The sequence below is a fragment of the Poromitra crassiceps genome (assembly GCF_964638095.1).
Source record: "Poromitra crassiceps genome assembly, chromosome: 22".
In the NCBI taxonomy this organism is placed as follows: domain Eukaryota; kingdom Metazoa; phylum Chordata; class Actinopteri; order Beryciformes; family Melamphaidae; genus Poromitra; species Poromitra crassiceps.
Genome location: NC_139647.1, coordinates 18445531 through 18458670, shown reverse-complemented (window position 1 = coordinate 18458670; position 13140 = coordinate 18445531). Strand labels below are relative to the sequence as shown.

At 43.8% G+C, this 13140-nt stretch overlaps 1 protein-coding gene across 1 annotated transcript in view; it reads right to left on the bottom strand.

Annotated features, from left to right (window-relative positions):
* nrg3a (neuregulin 3a) overlaps window positions 1-13140 on the bottom strand; it is a gene marked incomplete at both ends in the record, with an annotated part of 324527 nt that overhangs the window by 11419 nt on the left and 299968 nt on the right. The window contains 2 exon segments of the mRNA XM_083658575.1: window positions 2177-2362; window positions 5555-5679. Coding sequence (XP_083514701.1) covers window positions 2177-2362; window positions 5555-5679 — 311 coding nt within the window.

The window sequence follows — 13140 nt, the reverse complement described above, 5'->3', positions numbered from 1 at the left end:
AATTAACACTTCTAGCTGGAGCGACGCCAACTGTACGTGATCCAGCAACTGCAGAGGTGCATTCGGTAAGTCTAGGCATTTTGAGATGTCCTCTTTAGCGTAGTACCGTTTAGTTAACGATAACTCGCAACCTAGCGTGCTGGTCCACAGACGCTAATCTGATTGGCCGCTGGGAGCCTGGGGCGGGCTCTCCCTCAGCGGCCAATGGGAACTGTTAGTTCTGAATATATTATAGAAACAGGCCGTTCTTGGAAAGCGACCAGAAGAGGGAGTGAGAACTCCATCACAACAAACGGGTTTGCTATATTTTCGACAGATTAATCCAGAATCATGTTTTATGGACCAGAGACACACGTTTTTAAGAGGTTACAGCTGCACGAATTGGGACCTTTAAGGCCACTCAACCCGATCGAACGCCTTCTGTGCATCTAGTGACAAAATCGCTGCACCGCTGGTCTTACTGTGATCTGCGTACATGGTGTTGAGAAGGACAGTGGAGATAACATTAAACATTAAAGAAAGATAATCTATTTGGGATGAACCCTGTCTGGTCAGGGTGAATGATGGATGACAAATGTCTATTCAAACGAGTAGCCAGCGCTTTAGTGATGACCTTTCTGTCAAAATTCTGGAGCGCTATAGGTCTGTAACTTGCCGGATCTACTGCCTCTTTCCCCTTCTTTAAGATGAAGGAAATGTTAGCTTCATACAGTGTCTGAGGGAAGACTTTGTCCTTCTCAGAGCTAGATGTCATTCTGAGGAGGAGCGGGGCGAGAATGTCGCAGAATTTCTTGTAAAATTCTGCACCAAAACCATCCGGCCCAGCTGCCTTGCCTGATGGGAATGATTTGATGGCAGAAGTTATTTCTCCTAAGGTAAAATCTGAATCTAAATCTTCTCTGGCAGCATCACTAAGCTTAGGTATTTCAAGAAGGTCAAAAAATTGGTTCAAATCGGACCGAGCGGCATCGCACTCAGGATTCCATCCCAGTTGAAGTGGACAACACATTTAAACATGACATTTCAGAGCAAAAACACATTACAACTTTTGTGATTAGCTGTCAGCTGCTGCCAGCGTCTGAAAAGAGGAATCTGTCATGTGGAGAAAGAAAAAAGAAAAGAAAAACCAAGACAAAAAGGTTTGACTTTCTGTCAAGAGGCAAATTATTTGTCTTGTCTTGGGCCTCATCAATGTAATAACTAGAAGGGTGGAGACTCTGGAGACGATGTGCCATGGGCACACTTTTTTTGGGGTGTGACCAAACTCATGCCAACTCGTGTTTAGCTTTGCACGCTCAACCAGAGTTTGTTTGTTTGTTTATTTATTTGGATCCCCATTAGTTGTTACCGAGGTAACATCTACTCTTCCTGGGATCCCCCTTAAAAACATAAAAGTATACACATGCTTTCACATATATGCATACATTAACCCCCCCCCCCAACCAAAAAACTAAAACCGAAAAACACAAAACCAATTCAAATCAAAACATTACAGTACATATTTTTTGTGTACTGTACTGTAGTACAGTACACAAAAAATATTTCAAGCAAATAGTGTTTCAATGAACCACATAAAACTATCTCTGCTACATCTCTATGTTTTTTGCAGGCCTGTACCCAAGAATAGCCTCTTTAGTTTCTTTTTAAAGCTATCTTTACTTGGTGCTTGAGTATGGCAACTTATTCCAAAGGGAGATTGCTCTATACAAAACATTTTTTTTCATTGTATTTGTTCTTCGTTGAGGCATTGTAACATGACCCCTACTCACTTGTCTTCTTTCATGGTCATGTCTGTTCTTAGAAAATAATATTTTTGAGTACAGGCTGTACTCAAAGGTTGTTTTAAAACACAAATATTTCTGAATAAAATTAGGAGCCTGCATGTTAATCTGACTTCCACTTTCAGCCAGGAAAGATCAGCGTGCATTTTATCAATACTTTGGTCTTATTGAACACCTGAGGGCAAAACGTGCTGCTCTATTCTGCACTAACTGAAGCTTGTGCAGCTCTTGGTTTGTGATGTCACTCTGTCTATGTGAGCAATTGTGATGTCACCAGTGGTGATGCCATTAGTGATGTCACTCAAGCAATTGTGATGTCATCACACAAGCAATTGTGCACTGCGGAGCGGAACCGCAGAACCGGGCCGCCTTATTAAGTACTAAGATGTTCTCACCCCCTCTGTGCTTCAGCCTCTTTCTCAGAGGACTCTACTTCCTGCAGGTGTTGGTAGGCGGGGCCTGAATATTTGGAACCTCCAATTGGATTCAGTCTTCCTCGGGGTATGGGCGGGGTTCTGCGAGGAGCCGACCATTGGGCCACCCGGGTTCTCTGGTCGGGGCTGTGGGACAAGGAACCACTTCTGGGGGGGAAAAAGGAACAAACATAATTTTTAGGTTGTTCAGAAGTAATATTGGAATTGTAGTAGTACTAAGCAGGTAATACAATAGTCTCTGAACTGACGGTCAAACTATTTACATGGAACTGCACAAAGATGAAGTTGAGGGGAAGAGAGTAAGTGTGTCTTTCATTGGAAACACATCTGGTTAGTTACAGTACAGGAAGTTAACCACATTAGTCAAAATGGCTGCTATATATATGGCTGTAAGGCGGCAATATCATAGTAATTGCAATATGTGGTGCTGACATTTTGACTTATGTGCTCTTTAAGTGCTACTTCAATCTATTTTGGTTGATCCATTTTTCAGTCATGATTTCAATAATGCTTTTGCTACTAAATAATCAAGAGATTTCCCCCCAAAATACTTCCTTACACTGTTCTGGCCCCAAGCCTTTTATATTCAACTGTGTTTTCAGGAACAGAAATTGTCTTTAAAAAGGTGAATTCGCTCAGCCATTTTAAGTGTAAGCTCTGGTACAGTCGTCGGCGTTGGTGGAGTGCTGCTGTACAACACAAAGCTTTTAAACTGTAAGCTCTGGTACAGTCGTCAGTTGGCGGCGTGCTGCTGTACAACACAAAGCTTTTTAAACAAGTCGTTTGCTCAACACGGGAATTAGCCTCAACCACTTTCTCTCGGGCTCTTTTGGACCATGCTATATCCCACAATGCACTTTGCTTTGCTGACAATCGTTTTCAAATCCCTGCTTTAAGCTGACGAACAGCAAACGACTCAGTGGGGAACCGTCATGTGTGAGGGCCTAACATGTTCTTAAAAAATAAATTTTTTAAAAGTAATTTTATTATATGAATTCATAAATTGACAATCATCATCTAAACATGGTTGTCATGCGGGCGGGGTCAGAGGGCCCAGGTGTGAGAGGCAGGGTTCGCTACTGAAACGACTAAGCCCTGGTCGCCCATTGAGCATCATGTCAGCTGAATCATCCTGCAGTCAACTGGAGCCTCAGACAGAGCGGTGGGAGAGAAGAAGAAGAAAGGAACGTCTTGGCAGGAGTTTCGCCAAAAGGTTCGAGATCATGATGTGACTGGAAACGTGTGAGTTTGTATCTGCGGAGCGGCTGTCCAAATCCTTTCTCATCTACTTTCAAGGTGGCTTTGAACAAGGTGCTTAACCCCTCAGCTGCTCGTTCGTCAGCAGTAGAGACGTGTGCTTGTTGTACTGGGAGCTTCCCAGGTGAGTGTGTCTAACAGAATGGACTGTGGAAGCAAAACACTAATGAGGGTTTCCAACTTCCATGATTGGAATTTGGAAACCCTCATTAGTGTTTTGCTTGCACCTGTGTTTTACCCTGCCTTTTCGACACAAAATGGCCCCCCGTGAAAAGGGTCTATTAAAGCTCAAATCTCTCACTCTCTCCAGATATTTTCTATCTACTACCCCTGCACGCACGCACGCCTTGTTCTGCTGCTTGTTCATAGTTCATTTCATCATTATTGACCAAACTTTTAAATTAAAAACAATTAAATCCCCAAGAGCTTATCCATCACAGCTATAACAGAAGAATGCCCGCTAGATGTGTAAGCAGCAGAGACACATGCTTGAGCTGTGTTAACTGTACAAACCTTCTGTTGGGCTCAGTTCTGTGAGTGTGTGCGCGTGCTGAAATAGAAAGTCCCATCTGTGCAAAGTTAAGTTGTGAATAATAACTCTCACAAGCAGCCACTTGTGGTGTGTGTGTGTGCGTGTGTGTGTGTGTGTGTGTGTGCGTGTGTGTGTGTGCATGTGTTAGTGTGTGTGTGTGTGTGTTAGTGTGTGTGTGCGCGCGCGCGCGCGCGTGTGTGTGTGTGTGTGTTAGTGTGTGTGTGCGTGTGTGTTGCAGTGTATTGCTGCTGATTAGAAGCCAGGACATGCCGAGGCCCAGCCAGCTCAACACTCAACCACTAACCGACGTGGGGAAACGGCTTATCGGGATTTACCACGTCTGCACTGGCTAATAAATCCATGCACAAACCGGGTGTAATTGTATCTCTGTCCCCATCTCCTCTGCGTTCATGACTGTTACAGATATGCTTATTAACATGTTTATAGCTCTAATTATAATGACTATCATTCCACCATCAATCAACAATTAGCTGTGGCTGCACTGTAATGCGGATAATTCAATTTCTCTCTTCACTGAGTCCCAGCTGATTACGGGGGAAGGGACACTGAAGTTGCATATTGTTGTAGTCATCAGCATTATCATCACTGTCTCGTACAGGATCAGTGAGTGGATGTGAAGACGGGATCTTGGGTGTATATATATACAGTTTTAGGGATTCGCGATGATGTCGGCACGTCATCGGCCGGTAAAGGCTTTAAAATGAAATATCAGCATTGGCCCAAAGCAGACATTTCTACATGACAAATATGAGACTTTAATTATGCCCAAATTAATTTGAAGTAGCTTGAAGTAGTTTTCTTATTTGACCCAATGTGTACATTTTGAAAAGCATTGTATTTATTCAGATAATAGAGTAAGCGCCGCTGGGTCCTTGTAGTGATCACACACACAGGTGCTCTTTGGATATTTCGGGTGTTGTGCTGCGCTTATTTCATTTTGTGAAGAGAATCCTTGCATGAGTGGTATCTTGGTAAAATGTAAGAAATGCAGGTTGACTTCAAACAGGCACACTGTGAGTTGGTGTAATTAAAATGCCTTTATTCTAACATGGCAAAAAAAAAAAAGGATTTAAAATGGTAGGTCTTCATCGGGGTCAGGCTCATCAGGGGACACCACCAACCATGGCACCACGCCAACTCACAGTGTGCCTTGGATTCTGTTTGAAATCAACCTGCATTTTTTTACATTTTACCAAGATACCACTCATGCAAGTATTCTCTTCACAAAATGAAATAAGCGCATTGTATTTATTGTCTACATCTGCCAGTGGGCCATCACAATAACAGGAGGCATAATGTGTTAATTCCACGGCAGGAGAGACTTGTTGTTCTCTGAAATTAGGTGAGAATAATGTGTGCAAATATCGGTATCGATATATATCTGTATTGGTATCTGCAATCGGCTGAAAGGGTTGGAAGATACCGGTATATCGGCAAAAAAATACAATATCACGATGCGTCCCTATTATGCGTGTGTGTGTGTGTGTGCACATGTGTGTGTGTTTGTGTGCGCGCGCCAAATGTCCTACCTGTGATGTTTGGCTGTGCCTCTGGAGCTGTTGGAGGGCGTGTTCGTCATGTTGGTCATGTTGCAGTGTGCAAAGCTGGATTCGCAAGCGGTGCCGTCGCGTGATTGAGACGAGCGCTTGCAGTACTGCAAGAACAGACAAAAACACCAAAACAAAGACATCACTTTTGCTGCAGTTACCCCATGTTATAATAATATGCTTCAGAACAAATCACCGCCAATAAATGTGAAATATACTTTCAATAAATAGCACATCATACAATGTTAGAATGTATCTTGCCGCGTGAGCAGGAACACCAGTCTCACTTGGTCTCACACATTTCCCTAATAGCCTCAGTGTGCGGAGCGCCTATTATGTTGACTTGTGGGAGCTGATTGCAGGATTATAAATGGATTTAAATTGCGTCTATTTCTGTCATTTCCGCCTCTCTCAACACCATTTGGCTGCGTTGAGGATTGAGTCAAACATGACTGTGTTGTTGCGGGGCGGGAGGCTGCTGATGGCTTGATAACGTGGAGATCAGAGTCAAACATGACTGTGTTGTTGCGGGGCGGGAGGCTGCTGATGGCTTGATAACGTGGAGATCAGAGAGGCTTTGCAGTTGCGTCACAAACCTTCTGGCAAACACCAGGGGAGCCGTCATCATGTGTGCATATAACAGCTAAATATAGTTGGCAACTGAGCAACTGACATACAGTAATCTATACACACATTTCATATTTTTTTCTGTCCACAACAGAACAGAAACTAGAGAAACACCTCTTCCAACCTTTCTAACAAAGTTTCGTGGTATTTCGGTGAATCCGTTTGGAAGTCAATCGCCTTTTGTGATTGGCTAGTGGGCGTGGAAAGTGAATCAGTGGTCCTTAACCCCATGATAGCGGGGCAGCTTAGCTTAAAGTTAGGTCAGGTTTGGGGCAGTTATCTCTTATTGGGATTCTTGAATTGTGAGATGGAAGGAACGATGAGGCATAAATTATTTTTTAAAATGTTAATGAGGGGGTTTGTGTGCTGTAGCAACCTTTGGCGCAAAGCACGCGTGCACGTCGTTTGAGTCTGGCTCACAAGCTTTGCTGGAGAATGTAGACAACATAATGCAGAGACAGAGAGAGAGAGAGCATCACACGGTATGATACTATACCATGTATGACAGACTTCCCTAATTCAGTCAGCATCACTGTACTGACCAGCTCTGTCTTTCTTCTGGGCAGGAAGTAACCTTGGTATCTTCTAGCCAGCTCTATCGCACGTCTCTGTTTTTCATCAACACATGCTGTCTAGGCTACTATTAGATCTTTCCTCTTGATGGCGTCCTATCCCCTTTGAATCTCTTTCTCATCCATATTGAAAGTCATTGGAACTAAGCATTGGCCAATCAGCGCCACGGGCGTCAAGCATGTTCTCGAGCTGGGCGCTGGACTAAGGTGACCAGACGTCCCCGATTTTCGGGGACAGTCCCCGTTTTTGGGGACCTGTCCCCGGCTGGAGCTGCCCCCCGAAAATGTCCCCAATTTTCTACTGCCGTCTGCAGCCGAAATAACTCTAGCTCTAGCGGGCTCATTCTTAAATCTAGTGAAGATACTTATGGACAACCACTGAAGCAGAAAGGTTGCGGGAGGCTTACAGGCGGGTTAAAAGCATATCACAGCATCACACGTCTATGTAGCCCTTTGATCCAGGCATCCAACAAGTGTTTATATGTTCTGCTTCCTGCTGGTCCAGGAAATATTGAACAATGAAAAAACACTCAGGACGACACCGAAAATACTTTTTGAGATCTGAGGCTTTTCATTAAACATTCGGCGCTGTAGGTTAGGACGGCCAGGCCTCATGCTGCTGGAGAACACCTTGACATTTTGCAAAGGGGCACAGTGAATGAAGTGTGTGTGTGTGTGTGTGTGTGGGGGGGGGGGGGGTGACGACAAAATAAATGAAACCGGAATCATCCCCCTTTTTTATTTCATAGGTAATAATAACATTGGATATTTTAATGATATATTGATTGCCGGACTGGAAATGTCCCCGATTTTTCATTTGAGAAATCTGGTCACCTTACGCTGGACTAAGGGGGAGAAATAACAGCATTGGCGACCACTATAGACAAGACAGACGCTTCGTTCTAAAATCAATTAAAAGCACCAATTACTTTGAAATCCAAACGATAGAACTATGCTTTGAAGCCATTTATTCAAAGTAGATCTTCTTTTCGCGTGCCCCCCCCCCCCCCCCCCCCCCCGCTGGGATTGGATTGAGGCGGACGCGTGGTCTCTAGCGAGGTGGAGAAAATCAAATCCCTCCTCCCTCACAGAAATCTGTTCGAGTGGAAGCGATGGCAGACCAAAGAAGGAAATTGAGTCTAACGAGTTGACAATTTGGTCTCAGGTTCGACGTTCTCAGTAGCTGTGAGCTTTTCAGAAGAACACATGACAGCAAAAGTTATTCTATACGTACTTTAAACTTCAAGATTTAAAGAGAGAGGTCATCCCAGTTTGAATTGTGTCTCTACCACACAAGCCTCTCTGTGACGTTCCAACAGTCATTATTTCAGCGACGTCAAGATGTGACATAGCATTGCAACCTGAGGTAAGGGGGAAGCCTACAGTATATGTTTGTGCCGTTTCATGCTGGAAACTACTTTTATCATTTTTCTCTCTACAGTTTCTAGTTTGATGTCTTGACGAACAGAGCAGGGCCCTCTGCAGAATCTCACTCATTACTCTCACACACGCGCCGTCCTGGTTGTGTCACCATTCACAAGTTTGCAAACTAATTTGTGCCCAATATAACAACATGACACATTTCCTTTCAAAGGGTAACTTCATCACTTGACATCTCCAAGCAGACATGTAGATGATTAGAGACGATCTCTGTGCGTAAGAAGACTATCCTGTGTGTTCACATCCTCCTGCTGCTTCCAACAACAACTCAATTCTGACTTTATTTCTCACAATTCTGACTCCTCCCCCCCCTCCCCTCCTTGGAATTAGGTTTTCCTAGTTTGTCTTAAACACAGAGTTACAGTATATTATTTCATTCATTGTTATTAAAATGAATATTAAACTGTCTGAACCTACTTCATCCTATTTTGAATGTGCAAGAAATTAACACAACTACCAAGATCCAAGACGATATGGCTTGGAAAATAACAACTTTTTGATGAAGTGTACATCACCCCCCCCCCTTCCTTTCCTTTTGTTGTTTGTCTGTGTTTTATGTCTGTCTCTGTTATGTTTTATGTTTGACCCATGTATTCTGTAAAGCGACTTTGAGTTCTTGAAAAGCGCTATATAAAATAAATGTATTATTATTATTATTATTAATATTTCAACAGGGCAGATCCACACATAGTAAACGGCTGCAGCATCCAGCAGATCTCTCAGATCTCATCCAATCAGCATCGGTGCTTTGATGACTAGAACCTCCCTCATCTCCGTTCACTGATGTCCCGACACCACATCCACGTTTTAAAAACAAGCCCCTAATTAACGCCGGAGGATTCCAGCGAGCACGACTCCTCCATTATTCTGACTGTGATAAAAGTGAGAATATGAAGGTTAACAAGGGAACAATACGCTAGTGACCTAACAAAGTGGGCTACAACAATAATTCAAACGGAGAAGCATCAGATAACACTCGCTTGCGTTGCTAATTAATTCATGATTAACGAGGATATGGATGGGTGTATAATTGCGCATTCAATGTTCGGGTTCATTAACTTAACAAGGCAAGTGACTTAAGTTCTTATTCAGTTATACAACAATGCTATCTGCTGAATATCTGCAGAGGAACGTCCATTTTGTTTCTGCTTGGACACAGAGTTGGGACTTTAAAAGGATCGCTCGGCTCTCACACGGCTGACTGTTTATAGAGGCCATCAATATGGATTTCATGTTTTCTTGCACAGCTTCGGGGGAACAAACTCTGGTTTTTATCTCCATAAACGTGTGGTTCTACAGCAGGACTAAAGTCATTGTCTCTTTGACAAAGACTTAACGCCTCGCGTGGAAGTTTGTGGCACCGAGGGGGCGTATAATGGCATATATTAATGGATGGTCGCAGGTGTGCGTGTGTGAGTGTGTGTGTAACTGTGTGTGTAACTGTGTGATTGTGTGTGTAACTGTGTGAGTGTGAGTGTAACTGTGTGTGTGTGCAACTGTTTGAGTGTGTGTGCTGAAATGGATGTTGTAATCTGCGAGATAGGGACCAGCGTACAGCGTACCCTGCTGGCAGAGTTTCTCTCTCTCTGACAGACCATCCTGAGGGAACCAGGAGATGATCTTTATGATTTGTGCTGAGATGCTGGCATCAGTAACACAGCTTTGCAGCATTACACACACACACACACACTACATGCACACACACACTGCATGCACATGCACACGCACACTACATGCACACGCACACTACATGCGCACGCGCACACACACACACACACACACACACACACACACACACACACACACACACACAGACTGTCGCCTGAGATCTAAGCAGATTCTGTAGGGATGGGATAGCGTTTGCCATAATATATGCCATTATACTGTACGCCCCCGCAGTGCCACAAACTTCCACACGAGGCCTTACTGTAAGTCTTTGTCAAAGAGACAATTACTTTAGTGCTTTAGTCCACATTTATGGAGATAAAGCCCAGCGTTTGTTACCCTGAAGCTGTGCAAGAAAACATGAAATCCATATTGATGGCCTCTATGTGACGCGTGCTCACATTCACACAGTTTCTCCTGGGGGCATCACGGTGACGCAGTGGTAGCGCACTCTGGCCTCAGAGCAAGAAGGTCCTGGGTTCGATTCCCGGCCTGGGACGCTGTTGACACCGGGGGTTATGTCTCCCGGTGCCTGGTGCCCAGGCGGGTTATCTCGTGAGAAGGGGCCTTTCTGTGTGGAGGTTTGCATGTTCTCCCCGTGCTCCCTTGGCTTTTCCTCCATATATAACGCCCCAGTAAAAACATGCAGAAGGTCGTCGTCTGACCAGTGGCGGTTGGAAGAAGTTGGTCCCCGGGGCTCCTGGCCTGAACCATGGAGGACGAGCCAGGATGGGTCAAACGCGGACGACAAATTTCACAGCGCCACTGCATTGATGTGTGTGAGTAATAAAGATGGGTTTGTCTGTGTGATATTTGAACAGAAGCAGAGCAGTTGTAACTAGAGCGTACTCTGTAGTGTGCACACCTCCACCACAGCATGCTACTCCCATTGCCACGCCTTCTTTTGGCCAGTGGGCGTGGACAGTTAAGCAGTACGTCCTTGGCCCAAGACCAACGGTTCTGCACAGTTCCGTGGTGTTACGCGTGAATCCGTTTGGAAGTTAGGCGCCTTTTTGTGATTGAATACACCCATTACAGCGCCCCCTGTTGGCCTGTGGTGGGCATGGAAAGTGAATCACTCCTAAGTTGGCACATGACCCGCTTCTCTACCAAGTTTCGTGCAAATCCGTTGATAACTTTTTGAGATATCCTGTTGACAAACAGACAGAGAGACAGACAAACAAACAAACAGACACAACCTTCAGTCCACCCCGTGGCCCAGGTCATTATCATTATGATGGGGGAATGGCTGACGTGCTTTCTGGAGCACCTGTTGAATTCCTGATGGCTGATGGGTAAAAGCTGAGCAGCTCACTCACAGTCACCGCCGAGTTCATCAAATCCTTCCTGCAAACGGTCCCGCGGGGCGCAATCACAAGTGCTCCTTCTCTCCATAACTGGCCAGCGCACGAGAGTTCTGCAGCCCTCTGGGTGAGTCACACCACTTTGTGAGATGGTTTATATACAAGCATCAGGGCCAGTGCAAGGTGCATAATGCATAATGATATTAAAAAATAATTTGGCTTACGGGTGCTGTGACAATATCAACTGGCACTGATGTGATTTGTCTGTGTTATTTATGTGTGTTGATGAAACTCCATTTGACCCTGCGCTTGTTGCTCTGTGTTCTGAAATGTTGGTAATTAATTAATTGCCTGCAGACAAATCAATGTGAATGAGCGCAAAATAAACACGTTTTTTGCATAAGTTCCCAAAAGGCTCTTGTGGAAGGAAATAAATGAAACAAGATTTAAAAGCAACATTTATAGACTAAGATCAGCCAAGCTTGTTTTTCTAAGCAATAGATTCTCCAGAGCCTGTAAACAATAATCAGTCATTCATGATGCTAATACAGCAATTAGACAAATAAGAGCCACACACCTGATTTTGAATTGATTTGTGTACATTCTACATTTTGTTCATCTGTAATTAGGTTACTGTACTCTGTAATTAGCCTACACCATAACTACCTTATAAGTCTCTCGTAATTACAAAATTATAGAATTATTAAATTGTTACTCCTACGTTTTTACCATAAATTTCAAGAAAGGCTTTAAACATTTACCTTTTATAGAAACATTTTATAGAATTACTATAAAGATAATTGTTGCATTTCTCCCCGTTTGGGATTTTCAAGATTTTTGTGAGCAATGTGGGTTTTCCAGTAAGCATGAAAAGCACAGTTGACATTTTATCGTATCATAATTTCTCAGATACAGATGCCGGGGGGGAAAATCCTCCTTTCATGCAACGGTGAATGCTAGTAATTGTCTCTATTTCATGCAAATCGAGTCCCAGATATGAGTTTCACATCTTTTACCACAAATAGTTTATCTTTTGTATATTCATTTGTTTATGACAGACAGGGAGGGAGCCCCTCATGTCAGTGCATAATCTGCATATGTAGAAACAATCGCTTCATTTTAAATTTAAATGACGGTTAAACACCGTCCTTGGAGTAATATACAAATACAAATTGTTTCAATAAGGCATTGTGTCAAACCAGCGTCGCTGCATCTGAAAACCTTGAGACCTATAATACCGCCCAGAGCCCATGTGTAAAGATGGTTAAAGCATATCTATGCATAAGCACACACACTCCCAAGTCCCAAGGAAGCGGATGATCTGGGTTTGACTGACACCCAAATTAAGGCAATGTTTACCAGGCCAGCTACTCGGAGCGGCACAGCTGGGGATAGATGTGTCGACGAAGACTGCTGAGAAGATGAGGACTGACGTCAGCAGCCACCGCCCACGCTCCCAAACCGCTCGGCAACTGCTGGCTCAGAGACCTGAGCGCCAAACACACACCTGGCCGGGCGGATGTGGGAATACCACATCAAAGATGCAGCAGAAAACTGTGGCGAATCAGAAGGCAGTTTGGATGCCATATGAATATGAGTCTGATGTGTGATCATCTCTTCAGGCACACTGCTGGCAGTTTGGGATTTGAATTGATTTGAATTGACATTTTTGTGACAGGGACTGGTGTTTTGGGTAACAGGTAGGCTAGGTCTTGAAAGTGCAGATTGTAAGCTTTCAAATGATGTGTTGTACATTGACATCTGAAAATAGTTGAAGAAGATAATTGCTTGTTGAATTAATGTTGGTACTCCTACAAGCAACATTAAGAAAACATCACCCTGAAAGTTAGTGAACAAGCTTGGCTTGTCCTGAAGAAGCTTAGTTTGCCAACAAATTATTATTAGTATATAGTGGTCTTAAAACAGTTGTTTGTTATATTGAGTGCATTCTTGTAAACGA